The sequence below is a fragment of the Trichechus manatus genome, unplaced genomic scaffold, assembly GCF_000243295.1.
Source record: "Trichechus manatus latirostris isolate Lorelei unplaced genomic scaffold, TriManLat1.0 scaffold00044, whole genome shotgun sequence".
NCBI classification, from domain to species: Eukaryota; Metazoa; Chordata; class Mammalia; order Sirenia; family Trichechidae; genus Trichechus; species Trichechus manatus.
Window position 1 is genome coordinate 9,503,469 of NW_004443980.1, and position 24,100 is coordinate 9,527,568.

The window sequence follows — 24,100 nt, forward strand, 5'->3', positions numbered from 1 at the left end:
GCTCCTAACCCTCTCTGCCTTCCCATCTCACCTCCGGACAGAAGCTGCCCATTTAGTCTCTTGTATCTACTTGAGCTAAGAGGCACACTCCTTACGAGTATCACTTTATGTCCCTCAGTCCAGTCCAATCCCTATCTGAAGAGTTGGCCTTGGAAATTGTTTTAATTCTAGGCTGATAGAGAATCCAGGGGCCATGTTTTCTGGGGTTTCTCCAGTCTCAGTCAGACCATTAAGTCTGGTCTTCTTACTAGAATTTGAGTTCTGTACCCCACCTTTCTCCTGCTCCATCTGGGACTCTCTGTTGTGTTCCCTGTCAGAGGGGTCATTGGTGGTAGCTGGGCACTATCTAGTTCTTCTGGTCTCAGGCTGATGAAGTCTCTGGTTTATGTGGCCCTTTCTGTCTCTGAGCTAATACTTTCCTCGTGTCTTTGATGTTCTTCATTCTCCTTTACTCCAGGTGGGTTGGGACAAATTGATGCATCTTAGATGGCCGCTTGCTAGCTTTTAAGACCCCAGATGCCACTCACCAAAGTGGGATGTAGAACATTTTCTTAATAAATTTTGTTATGTCTTGGCTGTAATCTTTATGGAATCAAATCCCCAGGCCTTTCTTCCACGGAGCCACTGGGTGGTTTCAAACCGCCAACCTTTACGTTAGCAACTGCACGCAAACTGCGCCACCTGGGATCTCCCTGGGAGTTGTTGAGAGAAAAGGCTACATCTTGGGGATTTATTGGTATAAGGATGTTTAAAATTTTTTCCTGAGGGAATTGGGGAGTGAGGAGAGGGAGTGATGATAATAGAAACATTCTTTAGAAGAATACTTGCTAGCCACCCTACTGTTCCCACTCTTTGTGTTTACTGAATAATGTGTTGAAATGTCACTTGGCTCCCTTGGGAGTCAGAAAAGTGATTAACTGGTAAATCATTAATTCCCATTTTCTGGATATTGTAGTTTTTGAACAGTACCACCTATCAGACAGTGTTTAGGACAATGCTCAAAGAAATGGCTGCTCGCAGTGAGCTGGAAGAGGATATTGACATCCCCATGACTGGGCATCTGGAGAGTGAAACCAGAAGGAAACTGGGGATTCTGTAAGTAGTGGAGTTGTGCTGGTGATCAGTAGGTTCAGCTGGCCACAGGCAACAGCAGAGAAAATGTAAATTGAGTATCCAGGGAAAAAGAGCAAGGGCCAGGGCTGGGCAGGTCCCCTAAGTCAAGGAGCAGGGACAGGCCAGGCACAAGGGCTAAGGCCAGAGCCAGAGGTCAGGTGAAAAGAATGATCCAGCTGCCAAACCATGAGCAAAACTCAAGAGCAAAGAAATCTACAAGCATGGGAGGCACCAAATAGGATCAGAGCCAGACAGTGGCAGAGGTTGAAAGTCCAGGACAGGAAAAGTCTTGAAGTTGTGTAGAATGAACTTGTACAGTAGTCTGCAGAGCAAGACTTAGACCCCTGGGCCTTTGAAAAGAGGGGGCAATGAGGGATCAAGATCCTGGGCATCTACCCAAGAAGTTGCCCAGCTTCACCCAACTCATGGTGACCTCATGTGTGTCAGAGTAGAACTGAGCTCCATAGAGTTTTCAGTGGCTGATCTTTCAGAAGTAGATGGCCAGGCCTTTCTCCCAAGGTACCTCTGAGTGGATTTGAACCTCCAGCCTTTCATTTAGCAGCCGAGCGTGTTAACCATTTCACCACCGAGGGACTCCTTACCCTAGGCTAGCAGATACTTTTTCATGCTCCTAGAGGAGTGAGATCCTAGCCTTGAGCTTCACTGACCTGGGGGTCATGGCAGGAGCCCCTATTTGGACTGAGAAATTAGAAAGCTATTGCAGACCTGCTGAGGGCACCAGGTCTTTCTAACTGGCATGGCCCCAGGTCACAAAATGTCCCCAGACCCTTTTATGCCTCCAGTCTGTGGTGCAGCATATGCTCTTCTCACGGAAGCCTGGGTTTCCCCTTATCCACCAGTCAGAAAATGTGGAGAGAAAGGTGTATGCTTGGGCCTCCCTTGGATCTATCTATGACACAGTCTCCAGCAGTGACACCAGGGAACAGGCTGTGGGGACAGCGAGCCCTTCATAATCACCTCAGCAAGTTGAGGCTTTCTTTCACAAAAGGCAGGAATAGAGGTTGACTTTCGGCATCTTCTGGTTTGGACTCAGCAGAGTTCTGGGGCAAGAGATCCCTGAGGCTTCTCTAGGAGAAAAACCAGTTGCCATCGAGTCCACTTCATGATGACCCCATGTGTGTCAAAGTAGAACTGCACTCCATAGGGTTTTCAGTGGCTGACTAGAGCGCTAACCAAAAGGCACCTCTGGGTGGACTTAAACCTCCAACCAGCAATGGGGAAAGGAATGATGCAGAGGCTGGGAATCAGGCGTGCCACACCCAAGGCACACAAGCTTTCCTCCAACCTTTCAGTTAGCAGCCAAGCACGTTAACTGTTGGTGCCACCCAGGGACTCCTCTCTAGGAAAGGGGCTTAACTCTTGTCTACAGCTGACATTCTAGTTTCAGCCTGCAAGCCGCACCCCACTCCTTAGTCTTCATTCTTTCACAGGTGTTGGTAGGCTAGGTAACAACTTCAGATCCATTCAGAATGCTTGCAGGTAAAACATAGGTTTGGTACAAAAGGGCCGGGAAGATCTCATCTTCATTTCCGCTATTGCTTCTCAAGTACAAATAGTTAACCAGTGCTGTCTGCCAATGGAGTCCCTGGGTGGCACCGACAGTTAAGTGCTTGACTATTACCCAAACGGTTGGCGGCTCCAGCTCACCCAGAGGCACCTCAGAAGACAGGCTTGGCGATCTACTTCCATAAAGATTATAGGCAAGAAAACCCTACGGAGAAGTTCTACTCTGCACACATGGGCTCGCCATGAGTTAGAATCAACTCCATGGCAACGAACAACAACAACAGCTCTCTGCCAGGTGAAATGGTATAGGCACTTCCCAGCAGAGATTATTCACTTCCTGGTGTGGCTCGGGGTTAAATTATAATGCCCTCTTCAGGGAATCTGAACTTAGAACTTAAAACTTGTCATGTCAAAAGCCTGATCTTTAGATCCAATTAAGCCTGGGAAGCTCACTCTTTCCAGCACGTTCCCTTTCAAAGGGGCTCTGATCTGAGAAGGAAGAAACAGCTGTCCCTGGAGACCACACTTATTTGGAAGTAAAACAAGCCAAGCCATTGAAATGCCAGCATGACTTTCTTTGTATATTGACATGAGAAGGAGCCAGGGGCTTGATCATTTTGAAAGGTTGTGCCTGTCTTCCTGAGGCTTTCATGATAAGTCATTTTGAGTGAGTTTATTTGAAAATTTCTTACTAAATGCAAAGGAGTTTCAGGTGGCCTGTCCAGTTCAAGGAGCCCTGACAGCACAGTGGTTAAGAGTTTGGCTGCGAATCAAAAGGTCAGCTGTTGGAATCCACCAGCCACTCCTTGGAAACCTAGGGGGCGGTTCTACTCTGTCCTGTAGGGTCAGTGTGAGTCTGAATCGACCCAATGGCAACGGGTTTTGGTTTTTGTCCAATTCAAAGACAATGCTGTTTTTCTAAGCCATTTCCAAATGTAAGCCTTCCTGGGGTATGTACAAGACATATAAAAGCAAGCTGTACGAGCTTAATGCATACAGGCACACTTGTATTTGGAAACTCCTTGCCTTGTCTTAGCCTCCAAGATGACTCTCATTGACTTCATTTTGAAGGGTTTTGAGGTCAACCCATGTGCCAGGTGGAAGGCCACTTAGAGGCCAAGACGGAAGCAGTAGGTCGTCCCTTTATTGCCTGAGCATTGACTGGAAGAAAAACTGGGTAGAAAGCAGAGCCAATGGCCCAACTTTCCCCCTATGTAACACTCTACACTGTTTATCATGCCAAATGACCAGAATTTAGTCTCAGCTTTTAAAGATGGTTCATATTCCTTTCAGGTTGAAGAAAAATTTTGGAAAATACAAGGAAACAATCCTGTGGATTATGAAGAAACGTGAAAGTAAGCACTGCCCTTCCCTTTCCCATCTTGTGACTGGCTCTCCTATCTGAGTCCCGCTGCCTCTCCCACTCTGCCGTGTGCTGTAAGGAAGGCAAAAATGCTCGTTCATTTCCTTGAGTACCTACTGGGTGCTAGGCAGGCCCTAGCTGCCAGGGGTAAACTATTGAGCAGGACAGACACAATCTGGAACCTCAATCTGGACTCTCCCTCCCCGACCCCCTTCCTGAGAGCTCTCCTGTCCATCCACATCTCTCCACATCAATGGGCTTATGCCTTGGTGCTGGGGAGGGGAAGACGATGGACAAGAAAGTAGGGAATTGCCTTTTGGATGATTAAGTGCTATTACAATGGAAAGAGGTGCTATAGAACTACATAGGAGGGCATCTAAGCCAGATTTGGCGGACTCCAGGAGGGCAATATTAATGCAAAGCTTGGGAAAGAAACAGCCCCTTTAACAGGAGATGAAAGGCATTTACAGTCCACCTGTTAAGATCTGCCTATCATGGAGGGTGCCAGTTTTTTGGGTCTAATCATGGAAAGTTTGGATCAAGAGGCCAAGCTCTCTTAATTCAAAGACTCAAAACCACAATATGGAATATCTTTCTGATTACTAGATACAATTAATGTAGAATGGCAACAAGACCCATGGTAGACATAGCTGATCAGTCATGGCACTTTTCCTTGGTGAGTCAGGACACAGCTTCAGATTACCTCTCAAGGTGGTGCTCCAGTACCCAAGACCAATTTATGACCTGAGCTCACTCTTGCAGAGTAACTGTGTGTGTTAGGTACCTTCACATACACTATCTGATCCAAGTTAATCTCCATAACAATGTGAAGTAAAATAAAGAAATTAAGGCTCAGAGAGGCTAAGTGCCTTGCCTAAGATGACCCAGCCATTAAATGGAAAAGCCACATTCATGCCCGAGACCTCTTAAGCTAAACTCAGTGCTTGTTCCCTTGACATGTTCAATGAACAACAAAGGCCAGTGTGTCTGGAAAGGAAAAAGTAGAGACCTATACCTAGGTCCTATGTCCTCACTGGGGCTAAGGCACAGGGAGAAAGGGGAATCACCCGCTTCACTTTCTGTAGTGGTAAGGGCCCTGCCTCCCACCAAGACTCACCCAATGGAGTATTCCCAAAACAAAAAAAGAAGGGTTCAGATGCTCAGTATTCAAAAAACACAACAACAAATATCTATTACACATATAATGTAGCACTTGTCTACTGCTTACTTTTCTGTTCCACTTGGGCTTTAGACGTCTGTGTTTTATTCCTTCGCACCTTAGCAAAGCATGCAGTAAGTGCTCAATAAGCATTTCTTGAGTGGATGGATGGATGCATGCATGCTCACATACATGATTTTTTGCTCCTTTTTTTTGGACTCCTTACTCTCCGAGGCCAAGGTAAGACTTACAGTTAGAGAATGAAATTTGATATAATACAAATGGCCAGATTCCCCTAGTGCCCCACTCATACCCCTGCCCACTCCCTGCTTCTCTGGACAACTGAAGCCTAGAAGGTTTGAGTTTTCTATACAGAAAAGGAACATTTCTAATTGACAAGAAATATCATTCCATGTTCCTGCTGTGGCCAGTCCCAAAGAAATCTCCCAGCCTCCTTTGAGATGATAACTCATTTACTTCCAGTATCTAGCCCAGTATTTCATACTCCAGGCACACAGCCCCATGTCTCTGTGCACTTCAATTTCCAAGCAAAAACTGACTTCATGGGTGTGTGACCTGTGCAGTAACACAAGGCTACACACTGAGAAGGTCCTTGGTTTAATGCTCTGCTGTGGTTGCTTTGAAATTCTTAATAATTTTCTAACAAGGGCCCTGCATTTTTGCTTTGCACTAGGTTCAGTAAAGTATGTAGTCATTCCCATTCAGAACTATCTGGACTGGTAAAAAGAAGCAGGACAACATTGCACAGTTGTATCATGAACCATCAAAATGCAAAGCTCTTTGTGAGAAGGGCACTGATACATTGACTTTCTACTAAGTGTCTGGCACTACGCATGCATTATTTCAGTTACCCCATAGGTAACTGTAGGCAACATTATCCCATTTTAAGGAAACCAAGACTCAGAAAGGCAGCCTAAAGCCTCACTTAATAAGGACAAAACCAGAATGTCCATGATTTCATCTTTCTGACAGATAAAATAAAAATTGGAAAAAAATGAACACATAAATGTCCTCTTTTATCGTTATAATTACAGAAATGCTTTCTATTAATTTCTAATTGATACCTCAGAAACAGTAGCTTGGCTCACTTTAGCTTTTTGTTTATCCCATTGATAAATCAGTATTGTTCTGTAAATAAACACTGGAGAAGGTGCTCCTTAATGTGAGACTGTGACCTGTTTCCAAACGCCCTACCGTGGTCTACAAGAACCTTGGTGAGCTAGTCCCTGTCTACCTCTCCCTCCTCATTATCCTGAGGAAGAGCTTCAGTCAGTGGCCTCTTTAGTGCCTCAGCTGTACCATGTTCCTTGACTCTCCCTCCCCCACCCCACCCTTGTTGAGAGCTCTCCTGTCCATCCATATCTCTCCACCCCATCAACATCACCGCAGACAATTTCATCTCTCCCCAGAATTCTAATCCCCCTGAGCCCCCATCTTCTCATCTCTAAGTCCTTTTTGAGCATTGTTTCTACCATAATCTTTTTAAAACTCTTCATTGACCCTCCATTGCCTTCACAAAAGTGTCAGCATTATTATGTGGCTTACAAGGTTCTCACTTTTTCCTCTTCAGACACATTGGTCCTTTTGTTGTTCATCAAATGGACCAAGCATCTGCTGCCTCAGAGCCTTTGTTCTTGCTGCCCATCTGCCTAGAACACTCAATGCTCAAATATGTCTGTGACTTGCTCTTACTTCATTCTAGTCTCTGCTTAAATGTCACCTTCTCAGAAATACTTTCCTTGGCTACTCTTTATAAGCAAGTGCACACACATGCACACACACACGGTCTTAGTTTCCTAGGGCTTCCATAGCAGAAATACAAGTGGACAGCTTTAAGGAACAGAAATTTATTTTCTCACAGTTCAGGAGGCTAGAAGTTAGAATTCAGGGCGTGCCTCTAGGGGAGGTCCTTCCTTGTCTATCTCAGAGTCACCAGGAGCACTGGTTGTTCTTCTGCTCCTGCCAGCAATCGTTGGCGCTCCTGGCCTTGCAGATTCATCCGTCTCCATCATTTGTCTTCCTCTTCCACCTTGTGTGTCTCTGTGTCTAATCTGTTCTTTTTATAACTCACCAATGATTAGGTTTAGGACCCACCCTACTCTGGTATGACCTCATTAGCATAACAAAAGAAAACTCTATTTCCAGACAGAGTCTTATTTATAGGTACAGGGTTTAGGATTTCAACACATATTTTGGAGGGACACAATTCACAATGCACACACACGCAAATGCACGCACTTACATCACTTTCCTTTCTTCTTACCCTGCTTAATTTTTCTTCAGAACACTCATTACCATCTGACATATTATGTTTTTATCTATTTACTTGTTTAGCATCAATAAAACTGATACCACTATTAGCATCAGTTAGTAGTCTCCATGGAGCTCTGGTGGTGCAGTGGTTAAGAGCTATGGCTGCTAATCAAAAGGTCAGCGGTTTGAATCCACCAGCCACTCCTTGGAAACCCTATGGGGCAGTTCTACTCTGTCCTATAGGGTCGCTATGAGTCGGAATCAACTTGAGGGCAACAGTTATGGTTTTTTTGGTTTAGTAGTCTCCACTACTAGAATGAACCGCAGGGACTATAGCATTTCTGACGCCCAGGGCAGTTCTTGGTAGACATTTATTGAGTGAATAAATGAATGCTGTAGCCCTGCCTTCCTCCCCTGACTCATCTGTCACTACTAACCCTTCCCCATCTAGACTTCAACCATGTAGTACGTATGCAAGGAATTCCCCATTGCATATTACAGCCTTAACTTCTGAAGCCTGGTTGAATTCCTTTCCAAACAGTTCTCAGGGTACCTGTGTTGAGGACAATGGTGAGCCCATCAGAGCTCTCCTAACTGGCCTGCACTAACCTGTTGGCTGAGTGAACCGGTGCTCTTCTTCCTCATGGAAAGCATCCTGGCTGATGCCACAGCTGGAGGCTTCTCCCCACTGCTCAGCCAGCTCTGCTCCACTGGCCGTGTTACCAAGAGTCACTGGCAGTACGATTGTTCCTTGGTTGTCCTTGCTAGTTTAGTTCCAAAATTCAATTGTTACAAAAATGAATATGAAAAAAAATTGTTGTTGCTATGAAAACTAAATTGGATGCTTCAGAAAGACTCGATAACGAAATAGCTTTTTTTTTTAAATAATTGCTTTGAATTAGGTGTGAACCAAATGTACATAAGAGATTGGGTGATGTATAGAAATAAAAAAAATGAAAATCTATGATTCTGCACTTAGACTATTTAGAAGCTACCAAAACTGAAAATTATTGATAATAAATTATGGGTGGATTTAGGCAAAATGGTCCCAGAGCCCCATCATCAGACCCACACTCAAAGAAAAGACCTTGCCTTACATTTTAAAATGACACATTGATATACATTTTTTTTTAAGTTAAGATGACATGTTTATGGTAAGATGACTCTTTTAATGACTCCCCACTTTAGCCTAATTTTTTAGCCTACTTTTCTGATTAACAGAATTACCAGTCCCACTTTGCATCGTTCAGAGCCCCACTCATTACACTGTGTATCAGTTTCCTACGGCTGCTGTAACAAAGTACCACAAACGAGGTGATTATAAGAACAGAAATTCATTGTCCCACAATTCTGGAGACTAGACATCTGAAATCAGTGTGTTAGTCATATTGGTTCCTTCGGAAGGCTCTGAGGGAGAACCTATTCCATGCCTCTCTCCTACCTTCTGAAGGCAGCTGGCGATCCTTAGCATTCCTTGCCTTGTATATACATCACTCCAATCTCTTCCTCTGTCTTTATGTGGCCACCTTCCCTCTGTGTCTCTCTCTGTCTCCTTTACTCTTTTATAAGGACACCAGTCATATTGGATTAGGACCCGCCCTACTCCAGTATGACCTCATGTTAACTTAACCGATAACATCTTCAAAAATACTATTTTGAACAGGGTCACATTCGCAGGTACAAGGGTTAGCACGTCAACATATCTTTTGGGGGGACACAGTTCAATCCATAGCACACTGTCAATTGCTGGTATATCACCCTCTCACACCTTCACTGCCAGCCTGGGTCTTCTTCACCATTGTATTCCCAGCATCTAACACTGGGCTGGCACACATTAGCCCTCGATAAAGATCTGCTTTTCAACCCCTAAGATTCTGGATTCAAAGGCCCTGCTCTTTCTCCCACTCCTGGCAGCCTTCCTTATTTAAGAGAGAATGGCTGACCTCTCAACCCCTCAAGCTCCTTTTGGCACCTTGAGAGAGATGGATCTAAGTTTCCACCAAAGTCTGACTCAAGCCAATCATTGCAGAGTTGGGTACCTTCACATTTCGCTTATTGGACCAGAAATCGCCAGAAATCGAGGAGCCAGAAGAAGCACAAATAAAAAAACCTCATCATATTGTTCGTCGTAAGAAGAAAGCAGAACTAGATACAGAATGGATGATGAAGAAGACAAAGGTAAGCATGGTTGTGGGTCAGTGTTTTGACTTTGCACAGGTTTTTTTTTTAGCTCAGGTGAGACACACACTGTCAGGAAGCGTCAAGTCCAATACACAACTTGAACACAAACAAGAAAAACGTCTCCAATATACAGAGGTGTATATACATATATATATGTATATAGAGAGGGTCTGGGTTATTGGCAGAGTGATTTTTACTAGGATTTATTGAGACTTCTGCTTACAAGGCTCTGTATTTGGCAAATGAATCAGGATAGAGTTGAAAGAAAGGAAATATATCAATAAAAACATATTCCTTGCCCTAAATAAAATCCATATAAAAAATGGATCACATGAAATAGTACAGCCACTACGGAAAACAGTTTAGTGGTTCCTCAATAAGCTGAACATAAAACTACCATATGACCCAGCAATCCCAATCCTAGCTATACAGCCAGAAGAAATGATGGCAGGAACGTAAACAGAAACCGTACACCAATGTTCATTGCAGCACTTTTCACAGTAGCCAAAAGGTGGAAACAACTGAAATGTCCATCAATAGATGAATGTATAAAGTAAATGTGGTATATGCATATGTCTTAGTCATCTAGTGCTGCTACAACAGAAATACCACAAGTAGATGGCTTTAACAAAGAGAAATTTATTTCCTCACAGTTAAAGTAGGCTAAAAGTCCAAATTTAGGACGTCAGCTCCAGGGGATGGCTTTTTCTGTCTGTCGGCCTTCTTCTCTTCAGCGCTCCCCTGGACTAGGAGCTTCTCTGCGCAGGGACCCCAGTCCAAAGGACGCGCTCTGCTCCTGGCACTGCTTTCTTGATGGTATGAGGTCCCCCTGTCTCACTGCTCACTTCTTCTTTTATATCTCAAGAGATTGCCTCAGGACACAATCCAGTCTTGTAGATCCAGTCCTGCCTTACTAACCCAACTGCCACCCATCCTCCCTCATTAACATCATAGAGGCAGGTTTACAACATACAGGAAAATCACACAGTACCAGGAATCATGGCCTAGCCAAATTGATACACACATTTTTGGGGGGACATAATTCAAACCATGACAGCATACAATGGAATATTACACCACCATAAAGAGAAATGAAGTTTTGTTGTATGCCACAACACGGATGAACCTTGGAAACATTATGCTGAGCAAAATAAGTCAGTTGCGACACGACAAATACTGTATGATCTCACTTATATGAAATAAGCAAATATATAGAAAAGATTATTAATGGTTACCAGGGGTGTGAGGGAGAAGGAAAGGGGAGCTTTTGTTTGCGGGGTATAGAATTTATGTTAACAATGGTGGAATATTTTGGGAAAGTATGATGGTTAAGATTGTGTGTCAGCTTGGCTGGGCCATGGTTCTCAGTATTTTGGCAAACATATAATGTTGTCATCACTTCCCGGTTGAGATCTGATATGTGATCACCCCCATGATGGAATCTGCTCTGAGTAGCCAATCAGTTGAAAAGGAGTTTCCTTGGGCATGTGGACTGCATTGAATATGGGCAGACGTTCTGGCAAGGTTCTGGGCTTTTTGCTCGTGCTGGATCCTACAGCTGGCTCCTGTTCGTCTGACCTCCAGTTCTTGGGACTTGAGCTGGCAGCTTACCTGCAGTCTTGCCTGCCGATCTTGGGATTCATCAATCTTCACAGCCTGTGAGCAGGTGCCCTGCTCTCTGACCTGCCGATCACACAGCCAGCCCCTGCGGCTATGTGAATCAGGAGAAGCCTCTATCCTGACCCATGGACTTGGGACATTCCAGCCTCTACAACAATGTGAGCCATTTCCTTGATATAAATCTCTCTCTATGTATATATATTTATACACTTTACTGGTTTTGCTTCTCCAGAAAACCCAGCCTAAGACAGAAAGGATAACTATAGTGATGGCACAACATGAAAAATGTAATCAATGCCATTGAATTGTAAATGTAGAAGTCATTGTATGTTTTGGTGTGTATGTTTTCATTACAATAAAAAAAAATGAATCACATGGTATATTTTAAAAGACTAATACTACAAAGTCATAAGTGAAAAACTGCTTGCCATCAAGTTGATTCCAATTCATGGTGACTTCATTGTATGTGAGAGTAGAACTGTGCTCCACAGGATTTTCAATGACTAATTTTTCTGAAGTAGATCACCAAGCCTTTCTTCCATGACACCTCTGGGCGGGGCTCAAACCTCCAACCTTTTGGTTAGCAACCAAGCATGTTAACCATTTGTACCACCCAGGGACTTCTCATAAATGAAAACTAGTATCATAATGTTAGAGCCATTCAGAGTGAGCTAAAAATCAAGTCTGAAGCTGAAAGGAGACTTAAGAAAAAAGAAAAGTTAGAATGGGATATAGAAAGACATGACACACTTAACTTTATTTATGCAATCAATAAATATTTATTAATAACCTTCTATGCCCCACGCACTATTCTAGGGATTGGAAAGACAGAGGTGAACCAAACAAAGAGCCCGTGCTCTCAATGACAGACAGCCAATATGCCAAAATAATTTTCAGTGCTATGGAGGTATTGGTAGGTGGCATGAGGAAAAAGCAGCATAAGGGGCTGTAGAGCTGAATACCTATAAGTCAATCCACGAAGACCTATTGGTCAAGCAACATTTGAGCCAAGATTTGCATGAAATGAGAGAGTGAGTCACGTAGATCCCTGAGGGAAAGGCATTCTAGGCAGAGCAAACAAGTGCAAAGGCCCTGAGGCTGCAAGGATGTTTGTGAACAAGGCAGAGAGGGATAAGAAAGGAGTTTGTGTGGCCAGGTCAGGTAGTGCATTGTGGGTCATAGTAAGACCTTGAATTTTACCCTAAGGATGACGTGAAGCCATTGGAGGGTTGAGAGCCTGAGAGAAACATCATCAGACTCATGTTCTAGAAGAATCTGTGTGGAGATTAGACTGTGTGGAGAATAGACTCTAAAAGGGAAAGAATGAAAGCAGGAAATTCAGTTAGGAGCCATGGCAGCAATTCAGGCAAGATATTATAGGCATCTCTATTAGAGTGGTGGCAGTAGAGGTGGTGTGAAGTGGTCTGATTTGGGATATTTTTTGAAGGAAGAAACAAACAAGAGGACTTCCTGTTGAATTGGATGTTGGGTGTGAGAGAAAGAGAAGACTAAAGAAGGAATCTAAGAATTTTGGCCTGAAGAACTGAGTAAATGCGGTTACCACTTAATAAATTGGAGAAGACAAGGAGACTAATGAGAACCACTAATTTAGTTATGTGACACTGTACAGGCAATTAAGCACTTCTACACATACTGTCCACCATCTGTCTGTCAGTTTGTCATACTTTGGTGGCTTGTGTGTTGCTGTGATACTGGAAGCTATGCCACTGATATTTCAAATACCAGCAGGTTCACCCATGGTAGACAGGTTTCAGCAGAGCTTCCAGACTAAGACAGACTAGGAAGAAAGGCCTGGTGATCCACTTCTGAAAACTAACCCATGAAAATTTTATGGATCACAACAGAACATTGTTCAATGTAGTGCTAGAAGATGAGCATCATGAAGATGAAGATGGTGCAGGAATGGGCAGCATCTCATTCTGTTCTTCATGAGGTCGCCATGAATTGGAGCTGACTCAATGGCAACAACAACAACACATATAATGTAACATTTGCGACAACCATGTGGGGTAAATGTGGTATTACTATCCTCACTTTACAATGCGTTGAAGAAAATGAGACCCAGAAAATTTTAAATGACTGTCTCAAGGACACAGAGCCTATAATAGTCAGGGCAATGCTCATTAGCTGCTGAAACAAACAATCCCCAAGGCTAAGTAGTTTAATAAACAGAATTGTATTTCTTGCTCATGTCACATCTGATTTGAGCCTTGTAGGTCTCTAGGATGGCTCTGCTCCAAGCTGAGGAGTCTCAGAGATCTGGGCTCTTTCCTCATGAGTCTCCATCGGTCTTCACCATCTTTGAGTTCTTCATGTCCAGTTACATGGGCAGGAAGTGGGGCCAGGGGCCAGGTCTAAAAGCCATTGACTAGAACGAGTCACATGGTCCCACCTCAGTGCAAGGGGGCTGGGAAGTATCCCCATCCTGTGTTCCCAGAGGAAAATAAAAACTGTCTGGACTAAGACGAAAAGCAAATCAGTCATCGTAAAGTGATGAGGGTGGTCCCACTGGTGGCAAAAGTGGAAGAGAACAGGAAATCTACACTGTTAACAAAGCATGGACCATTCAAACTTTCAGGGAAGAAATGAGAAGTTCAGTGTGTCTTCATCTCTCAGATCTGCATGTAAAAGGGAAGTCAGTGGGACCAGTCAGAACTGGTATGGGAAGAGGAATTGAGGGAGAGGCATCTGCAGGTTGTAACAGACAATGGAAAGGGTGTTGGAAGCTCTCCTATAGGGCCTTCAGCTTCCTCATCTCCCTGGCCTTACCTCCAACAGATTAAAGAAACCTTACTTGATTTCTTTCTCCAATTAAGCTAGCCAGCTCCATGCTCTTCCCATACACCAAACCCGGTCCTGCCTCGAAGTCTTTGCTGTTGCAGCATCTTCCCCTAGCCAGTCTGCAGTGTCTTGCCTGCAGCCTAGAGGAAGGCCCTCACCAAGATCTCTAAGCAGAGGGCCTCTTGCTAACCTACCACTCATGCAAGCTGCACAAATGGCCTGAGAAGTCTGGCAGAGAGTGGGACATGTGGGGATGTTTTTAACAAACCAGCAATAAATTCCAAGTAGTTTAAGTCAAGTAACACTGTTTATAAATATGTGCTGGTGCTCAGACAGAATCCACCCAGTCCAGGACCCAGCAGCTCCCCTGCAGCCAGAGAGAGATCAGAGGCAGCAGCTTTCCTTGGCTGCCTAAACTAGTAGACGGTAATCATCGAGTCGGTTCCAACTCATGGCGACCCCATGTGTATGGAGAGTGGAACTGTGCTCCATAGGGTTTTCAAGACTGTGACCTTTTGGAAGTGGATCACCAGGCCTTTCTTCTGAGACTACCTTTCAGTTAGTATTCAAGCACTTAACCATTTGCACCACCAGGGATTCCTTCTGGCCTCCTAGAGGTATTGTTTTCTCTCTGGCAGAACTGAAGGAAGGCCAGAGATGTGGTCTCTTCTCTCTTAGCTTTCAGCTGTTAGCCTCATACTCTGTCCCCAAAGCACACGGTGATGACTTCTATGCTTTTAGACATGTCATTCATGTATGTTTCCCAGTGAGAGAAAATGTGCCAGTGCCACCTCTGGAGCAGAGATTTTGCTTTGCCCTTGGGGTTCTTATCATTAGGAGAATGTCATTACATGACAAGTGAATTTGAGAAGAAGAAAGTATCTCAAAAATTCTGGCTTTGGGGTGGCTTGGTGGGGGGATCTAAAATGCAATCTTTCTCCCATGAGAAATGCCTACAAGCCCATCAGGAAGAGCCCACCCACGGGTGTCCTGATAAACCACTATTTTAGGTTAAAGAAGAGCTGTGATTTGTAGATTAAATGTAAGAGGAGGACAGAGGCTTGTGATCAGAGGCCCACGGTTAAGACTGCAGGCGTGGGGGTCACATTGTCTGAGTCCAGCTCTGCCTCTTACTGGATAGCTTTGTATAAGTGATTTAGCCTCTCTTAAGGTGGGATAAGGTTTTTCCACTGAAAGTGTCAATGATTTCATTCTACTTGGATCAACAATCAATGACCTTGGAAGCAGCAGTCAAGAAATTAAACAACGTATTGCACTGGGAAAATCTGCTGTAAAAGACCTCTTTTAAAAAGTTCTAAAATGCAAAGATATCACTTTGATGACTAAAATGTGCCTGACACAGGTCTTTTTGTTCGCCTGATACGCATGCAAAAGTTGGATACTGAAAAAGGAAGACAGAAGGAGAATTGATGCGTTCAAACTACAGTGTTGGCGAAGAATAGTGAATATACTGTAGATTGACAGAAGAACAAACATCCAGTCTTTGAAGAAATACAACCAGAATGCTCCTTAGAAACAAGGATGATGAGACTTCGGCTCGCTTACTTTGGACACGTCATCAGGAAAGACCAATCCCTAGAGATGGACATTATGGTTGGTAAAGTAGAGGGTCAGCAAACCCTCAATGAGATGGACTGACACAATGGCGGCAACAGTGGACTCAAGCATACCAACAATCATGAAGATGGCGCAGGACCGGGCAACATTTCATTCTGTTTTACCTAAGGTCACCATGAGTTGGAGCCAACTCATGGCAACTAACAACAGCAACAAATGGGGATAAGAAAAGTACCTACTTTAAAGGTTCATTGTGTTGTGAGAACCAAAGTGTTCATCACAGCGCTGGGTGGAGGGAAAGAGCTGGCTGCGTGTCGGCCAGTACACTAACATCACCTGATGTAGCAGTGTTCATTCTGATCCCAGGTTCCTGGGCATTTAAAGGCAGTGCCCTGGGAGCCCCCACAAGCAGCAGCTTCTCAAACAGAGTTGTATCTCTTTCTTTGATCTTTGTGGATGTTGGCATTCTGCTGTAAGCTTTCCTTGTTCAACTGTTAAATATAATAGTTTGAAAATCACTGATCTAAATTCCAGTTGGAGTCATATGGGATACTAGATAAACTGCAAAAGCCTTCCTGTTACACACACCTGGAAAACTTAGATAAAATTTAAGAAGCATCCTTGTAAATTCAGAGTGGAGTGTGGAAGCAAGTAAGGGGCATAACCAATGCTGGAAATAAAGAGAAAGCTCAAAACCAGAACGGTGTGTCCTGGTGGCTGTGTGTGCTGGGGGAGGCAGGCGGGCAAGAGAAGAACGAAGTGTCTTGATAATCTAGGGGCTTGGGTTTGTTTTGGTTTTTTGCAACGATCACCACTGTCTATTTCCAAAACTTTGTCAGCATCCCAAACGGAAATTCAATATCCATTAAGCAACAACTCTATTTTGGGGCTTGGGTTTTAACACTAATATGGGGACAGGAAGAAACTGGAATGTATTCATCCTTTTCAAATGCACATGAAGCATTTATGATAATTGATCCCATACTAGGCCACAAAACAAATCTCAGCAGACATTGAACAGTTGATCTCATGCAGACTATGTCTCTTCCTCTAATGCAATTTAATTAGTAATTATAATCATATAACCAAACGTACTTCATACATTTTGCAAATTTAAAAACACACTTCTAAATAACTAGTGTGTCAAAGAAGAAGTCATACTGGAAATCTGAAAATATTTAAAAGTGAATGAAGATGAAAAGTAACTATGCACACTCACTGGAAACAGCTAAGAGTATTTTGAGGGAAAATGTACAGCTTTAATCGCTTATTCTAAAGAAGGAGGAGGAGGAGAAGAAAAAGCAGAAGCAGCAGTCTTGGCAGCCACCGCCGCCATATGAAGAGGAAAAACGAGAAATAGTGAGCTCAGCATTCCACTTAAAGAATTAGAAAGATAACAGAAATAGCATAGAAACCCCACAGAAAGCAGGACATCAACGAGGACGATAAAAGCAGACATTGATACAGTAGAAAACAAGGAAATAACAGAATCAACAAACCAAAGGCTGGTTCTTTTAAAAGACTAACTAGGCAAACCTTTGGGCAAGATTGATAAAAAAGATTTAAAAAAAGAGCGAAAGAGAGGGTATGAGTAATGGAAAGAATGAAAACAAGGACATAGCTACGGATACTGTGCTGATGTTTTAAAAACGTTATATGAATTAATATTATGACAATAAATTTGAAAATTTACATAAAATGATCAGTTTCCTAAAAATAAAATGCAATTCACTCAAACTGATCCAAGAAGAAATAAAAAACCTGACTATACCAATAACCATTAGAGTGACTGAAATACTAGTTTAAAATCTACACACCACACACACACACAGTGTTCCAGTTCCACCTCCTGGCTATCTAGAAAAGAATACTGAGGCCCTGAGAGGTTTCCAACAAGAGCTCCCAACAAGTTCGGGGTGGTGATAGGCAGGGCTACCAGTGGGCATTCGGAGAGCAAGCAGAGGAAGTACAAAGCACTCCAGCAACAATGCTATACTCTGCACTGGGACAATCAGCACCCTCCCACTTTTCATGGGCTTGTCTTTTCTTCCCAGGTGCATCAAGGTGATGGAGAAGTAATTCTCTACCCCAGTGGGACTCTCTTCCAAGTGCTCTTTCCTGATGGAACAGGCCAGATACAGTATCCACTGGAGCAGGATGCTGTGATTTGGGCTGGGCCTGGTATGCTTGCTGAGGACTGGTGTCCTCTGCAAGGTTCTGCCTTTTCGAACAGGGGATCCCAATGGACCACTTGTGCCTTAACCACCTCCTAGTTATCCTTCAGGAAACCTGGCTATGCTCATCCTCACCACCAATGCTAAACATTTCACATACATCATTCTGGAAGACAGTAAACAAACATGGATACGGGCCCTTATCAACAACTCTGGCCATGCCACCTTCTATGATGAAAACAGAGATATCTGGTAAGTAAGCTTGGGCTACCAAAAACCAAACCAGTTGTCACTGAGTTGATTCAAACTCATGGCAAACCCATTTATGTCAGAGTAAAACTGCTCCATCAGGTTTTCAATGTCTGATTTTTCAGAAGTAGATTGCCAGGCCTTTCTTCCAAGGAACCTCCAGGTGGACTTCAACCACCAACCTTTTGCTTAACAGACAAATGCATTAATCATTTACACCACCTAGGGACTCCTAAGCTTGGGCCATGTGTCCCAAACACTTTCTGCTGGTACAGGGGCAGAATGGTTGAAGTTTGATTCCCAGTCTGCTCTGCCTTCCTCCCTCACTAGTTAAGTCAGTCTCTCTCTATCACCTAATTTATTCATCCAACTAACACACATTGGAAATGGGGAGGTGGATGTAATGATGGACTACTGGTAGGACAGGTCCCTGCCCTTAAAGAAGTCACACTGTCCTTGTGGGCCATTGCTTTTCATGAATAAGGTAAGAATCATAGGCTCATAACAACCCCGTTCTATTGGCTTCATCTCTTAATCACCTCTTGTGAGAACTGCCTTAGAAAGAACGCATCCTTCCAATTCTGGGGGCCTCAGAGAAGAGGGCTTGGCAAAGGCTTTGGAGACACCTGTATTGTGTACAGATTTCACGGTCACCAATACAGGAGTCAAAAATGCAACTTCGAAAGAGTTCATCATAAATGACCTTAGTTCTTAACTTCCCATTTCTCGTGGTGGTGGAAAAATTCAGCTTACCAATTCATCATAACCCAGTCACTTCAAGATTTTTCTCCATCTCTTTTGGGTAAGTTCTCTGTCATTTCAGAATTTCCCCCTCCCTTCAACAACTGGAAACCCTGGTGGTGTAGTGGTCAAGTGCTGTGGCTGCTAACCAAAAGGTAAGCAGTTCAAATCTACCAGGCACTTCTTGGAAACTCTATGGGGCAGTTCTACTCTGTCCTATAGGGTCGCTATGAGTCGGAATTGACTCAACGGCAATGGATTTGGTTTGTTTTTTTTTCTTCAACAACTAACTGAAGAGTTGAAAGTTCGAACCCACCCAGAGGCACCTCAGGTCACAGCCTAGAAAACCCTGCAGAGCTCAGTTCTACTCTGCAAAAACACGGGGTCGCCAGGAGTCAGAATCCACTCAACGGCAACTGGTTTGGTTTGGTTTTTCTTTATTAGTGATCATGGAGTGGGAAATGCATATTATCTTGGATCAACTTTATACTTTCTTCTTAATAGTCAAAGATAAATGTTTCTTTTTTAATTCCAAAAAATATGTATATATTTTTTTCACTCTCCAAACCTCAGATTTTAAGACTATTTTCTCTGCTATGAGTTTTTTTTTAAACACTATGTCCCAACTGACATCTTTGTTCGGGGGCGGGGGAGTGGTAAGGGGGTAGAGAGTGGGGGAGTATCTGCTCTCCCTGGAGGGCTGTTTGTATAGAAAATCCTTTGTGAGTGGTGGAGGAAGGGTACCGGGTACAAGAAGCACAACAGAAATAAGGGCAGGAAACTCAGTTAATTTTCTCAAATATTATCTAGCTATGTACAGTAGAGCCTCTTTTCCGTGTTATTGTTGTTGAGTCAGTTCTGACTCATAGCGACCCTTTGTACAACAGAACGAAACACTGCCCAGTCCTGCACCATCCTCACAATTTTGGTTATGCTTGAGCCCACTGTTGCAGCCACTGTGTCAATCCATCTGGTTGAGGGTCTTCCTCTTTTTCGATGACCGTCTACCAAGCATAATGTCCTTCTCCAGGGACTGGTCCCTCCTGATAACATGTCCAAAGTACATGGGACAGAGTCTCACCATCCTTGCTTCTAAGGAACATTCTGGCTGTACTTCTTTCAAGACAGATTTGTTCGTTCTTTTGGCAGTCCATGGTATATTCAACATTCGTCTCCAACACCGTAATTCAAAGGTGTCAATTCTTCTACTCTCTTCCTTATTCATTGTCCAGCTTTCACATGCATAGGAGGCAAAAAACTCCATGGCTGGCATCTAGGTCAATGGGCATAACAAAGTTTATTAAGAAAATGTTCTGCATCCTGCTTTGGTGAGTGGCGTCTGGGCTCTTAAAAGCTAGCGAGCAGCCATCTAAGATGCATCAATTGGTCCCAACTCACCTGGAGTAAAGGAGAATGAAGAACACCAAAGACACAAGGAAAGTATTAGCCCAAGAGAAAGAAAGGGCCACATAAACCAGAGACTGCATCAGCCTGAGACAAGAAGAACTAGATGGTGCCCAGCTACCACCAATGACCACCCTGACAGGGAACACAACAGACAGTCCCTGGTGGAGCATGAGAAAAGTGGGGTGCAGAATTCAAATTCTAGTAAAAAGACCAGACTTAATGGTCTGACTGAGACAGGAGGATCCCCGGAAAGTATGGCCCCTGGACTCTCTGTTAGCCCAAAACTAAAACCATTCCTGAGACCGACTCTTCAGACAAAGATTAGACTGGACTATGGGACATAAAATGATACTCGCGAAGAGTGTGCTTCTTAGCTCAAGTAGATACATGAAACTAAATGGGCAGCTCCTGGCCGGAGGTGAGATGAGAAGGCAGAGAGGGTCAGGAGCTGGTTGAATGGTCACGGGAAATCAGGAGTGGAAAGGAGGAGTGTGCTGTCACAGCATAGGGAGAGCAGTTAGGGCCACATAACAATGCGTGTATAAATGTTTGTATGAGAGACTAATTTGAATTGTAAACTTTCACTTAAGGTACAATTAAAAAAAAAAGAAACTCCATGGCTTGGGTCAGGCACACCTTAGTCTTCAAGGTGACATCTTTGCTTTTTAACACTGTAAAGAGGTCTTTTGCCCAGTGCAATATGTCATTTCATTTCTTGACTACTTCTTCCAGGGGTGTTGATTGTGGATCCAAGTAAAATGAAATCATTGACAACTTCAAACTTTTCTCCGTTTATCATGATGTTGCTTATTGGTCCAGTTGTGAGGATTTTTGTTTTCTTTAGGTTGAGGTGTAATCCACACTGAAGGCTGCAGTCTTTGATCTTCATCAGTAAGTGCTTCAAGTCCTCTTCACTTTCAGCGAGCAAGGTTGTGTCATCTGCATATAGCGGGTTGTTAATGAGTCTTCCTCCAATCCTGATGCCGCATTCTTCCTCCTATAGTCCAGCTTCTCGGATTATTCTCTTCTCCCTAATGATGGTGAATTTTAGGGCCAGAGAGTCCTTTGAGAATCTCTTCCAAGGGAGTAGGAACCACTCTCATTTTACTGATGAGATCCAGAGAGGACTCATTTGCCCTGAGGCACACATGTAATTACTGACAAGAAGTTTTGTGACATTTTGATTCTACCTTAAAAAACCATTTTTAAAAAATTATCAAATAAGGTATACAAGTGACACCCTCATCTTACCTCTGAATCTCCATCCACCAATGCTGAAAGAGAAGGATGGTTCTCAGAGCTGGGATGCAGGCTGACTCCCATTCTGTGAGTCTGGGAAGGGGCCTGGGGATCTTCACTCCTTCAAAGCTCCCCAGTGACTCCATGGGTCAGCTAGGTGTGGGAGCCCAGGCAGCGTATCTTCCTCTGGACCTTTAAGCCTGCGGAGAATGACAGTTGCCCTAAAGCTGTCAGCAACTGCCCACCCCGCCCTTGTCTCCCAAGGCTGTGTCTTCACTCGAGGTTAACAGAGGACTCTGAGGGAAGTCACCCTGTCCCCTCCTTAAAATTGAAAGGGAGGCAGCCCTCACCCTTCCCCCAGTGGAGGAGCGGATGGTTGTTTGTGCGGACACCGCAAACCCTCGCTGGGACTCTGGAAAAGCCTCGATTTTAAGAGCAAACGGGCCCAGGTTTCTGGGGGGACTGCAGCCTCGCGGCGGTTTACGGTTCTCGTCCCCAGAACAGCCTTGCTTCAGTTCAGCGTCAGGAACCCATCATTTCCCACCTCCCATCTCTTTCATTCTGGAGCCCTGGGGGCGCAGTGGTTAAGAGCTCAGCTGCTAACCGAAAGGTCAGCAGCTCGAATCCACCAGCCTCTCCTTGGAAACACGATAGGGCAGTTCCACTCTGGTCGGAGCTGACTCAGTGGCAACAGGCCTGGCTGTGGAATCTCTTTCGTTGGGACCTGCTGCCCTTTTGACCTTGAAAGTTTTTCCAAAACCCTGCTAACCACTTCACGACTCATGAAGTTCGGCAAAATAGAGGCGGCCTTGCGGTCTAACCCTGAGTTCCTCCGCACCTGGGAGGTTAGAATCCCGGGCGTGCAAGTATTTAAACCTAATTGTTTGAGCTGAGGCGGGGCGGGGCTCACAAATCACAGCAAATGGCCCCTGCAGCCTCCCTTCCATAGGCCAGACCTAAGACATGCACAAGGACCCGCAAGTGCCCACACCCTGTCTGGTACCTCTGCCCGCTGACCCCCTCTGTTTTCTTGCTCCCTCCCACCCCCGTGGCAGCAGAAGCCCTGACAGTGGGCGTGGCTCTCGTTTTCCTGTCTTTCCTTCCTTACCGGTCACCAGTTGCTGTTGAGGTGACTCCATGTGTGTCAGAGTAGAACTGCACTCCACAGAGTTCTCAGTAGCTGATAGTTCAGAAGCAGATTGCCAGGGCTTTCTTCCGAGGCACCTCTAGGTGGACTCAAACTACCAACCTTTGGCAGCTGAGCATGTTAACCAACCATTTGCACCACTCAGGGATGCCCTTCCTTCCTTAAAGTCGCTGCCATTGAGTCAATTCCACCTCATGGCAACCCTATAAGACAGGGTAGAACTGCCCCATAGGGTTTCCAAGGCTATAATCTTTTTTTTTTTTTGCACTTTAGAAGAAGGTTTACAGAGCAAATTAGTTTCTCATTAAACAATTAATATACGTATCGTTTTGTGACATTGGTTGCCAATCCCACGACATGTCAACACTCTCCCCTTCTCTCCCCTTCTCGACCTTGGGTTCCACATTTCCATTTGTCCAGCTTTCCTGTTCCCTCCTGCCTTCTCGTCCTTGCTCCTGGGCTGGTGTGCCCATTTAGTCTCATATACGTGGTTGAGCTACATGTATTATTGTCTGCTTTATGGGCCTGTCTAATCTTTGGCTAAAGGGTGAACCTCAGGAGTGACTTCAGTACTGAAGGGTGTCCAGGGGCCATACTCTCAGGGTTTCTCCAGTCTCCGTCAGAACAGTATTAAGTCTGTGGGGGGTGGGGGTTGTTTTTTTTTTTTTGTGTGTGTGTGAGTTTGACTTTTGTTCTACATTTTTCTCCCTCTGTATCCGGGACCCTCTATTGTGATCCCTGTCAGAACAGTTGGTGGTGGTAGCCAGGCACCGTCTAGTTGTGCTGGACTCAGTCTGGTGGAGGCTGTGGTACTTGTGGTCCATTAGCCCTTTGGACTAATCTTTCCCCTGTATCTTTTGTTTTCTTCATTCTTCCTTGCTCCAGACAATGTAGTATCTTTGATGGCTGCTCACAAGTTTTTAAGACCCCACACCCAAGGCTGTAATCTTTATGGACGCAGAGTGCTACATCTGTCTCCTGGAGAGCAGCTGATGTATTTGAACCACTGACCTTTCGGTTCGCAGCTGAGCACTTTAACCATTGTGCAGCCAGGGCCCTTCTTCCTTCCTTACCCGTTGCCATCGAGTTGATTCTGACTCATAGCGACCCTATAGGACGGAGTAAACTGCCCTACAGAGTTTCCAAGGAACACCTGGACGATTCGAACTGCCGACTCTTTGGTTAGCAGCCGTAGTACTTAGCCACTACGCCACCAGAGTTTCCTCTTCCTTCCTTAGTGCTGTACAAATCGTTGAGTGATCTGAGTCAGGGAAGAAAGCGCTCCCACCTCTCAGTCCCCCTCAGCAGGTCCTGGCCCTCTGCACAGAGGCCCTGCTGCCCACGTGTTGGTCAGCAGCCCAGCCGCTGCCTACAGACCTTCTGTCCTGCCTCTTCCAAGGGCAATTGCATCGTGTCTGGGTCCTGCCCTAGTTTGGTTTAAACCAAAGGAAAGCAGTACTCATGATGGCATTTCAGGCATCAGAGACCTGGATGAGAGAGGACTGTCTATGAGGACCCCACCATGC

The 24,100-nt window shown here is 44.5% G+C and overlaps 1 protein-coding gene across 1 annotated transcript in view; it reads left to right on the forward strand.

Moving 5' to 3' along the window:
- ERICH6B (glutamate rich 6B) overlaps nt 1-24,100 on the forward strand; it is a 43,169-nt gene that overhangs the window by 8,792 nt on the left and 10,277 nt on the right. The window contains exons 2-6 of the mRNA XM_004376642.2: nt 956-1,095; nt 3,934-3,995; nt 9,466-9,614; nt 17,672-17,757; nt 17,891-18,043. Coding sequence (XP_004376699.2) covers nt 956-1,095; nt 3,934-3,995; nt 9,466-9,614; nt 17,672-17,757; nt 17,891-18,043 — 590 coding nt within the window. The remainder of the gene's footprint in view (nt 1-955; nt 1,096-3,933; nt 3,996-9,465; nt 9,615-17,671; nt 17,758-17,890; nt 18,044-24,100) is intronic.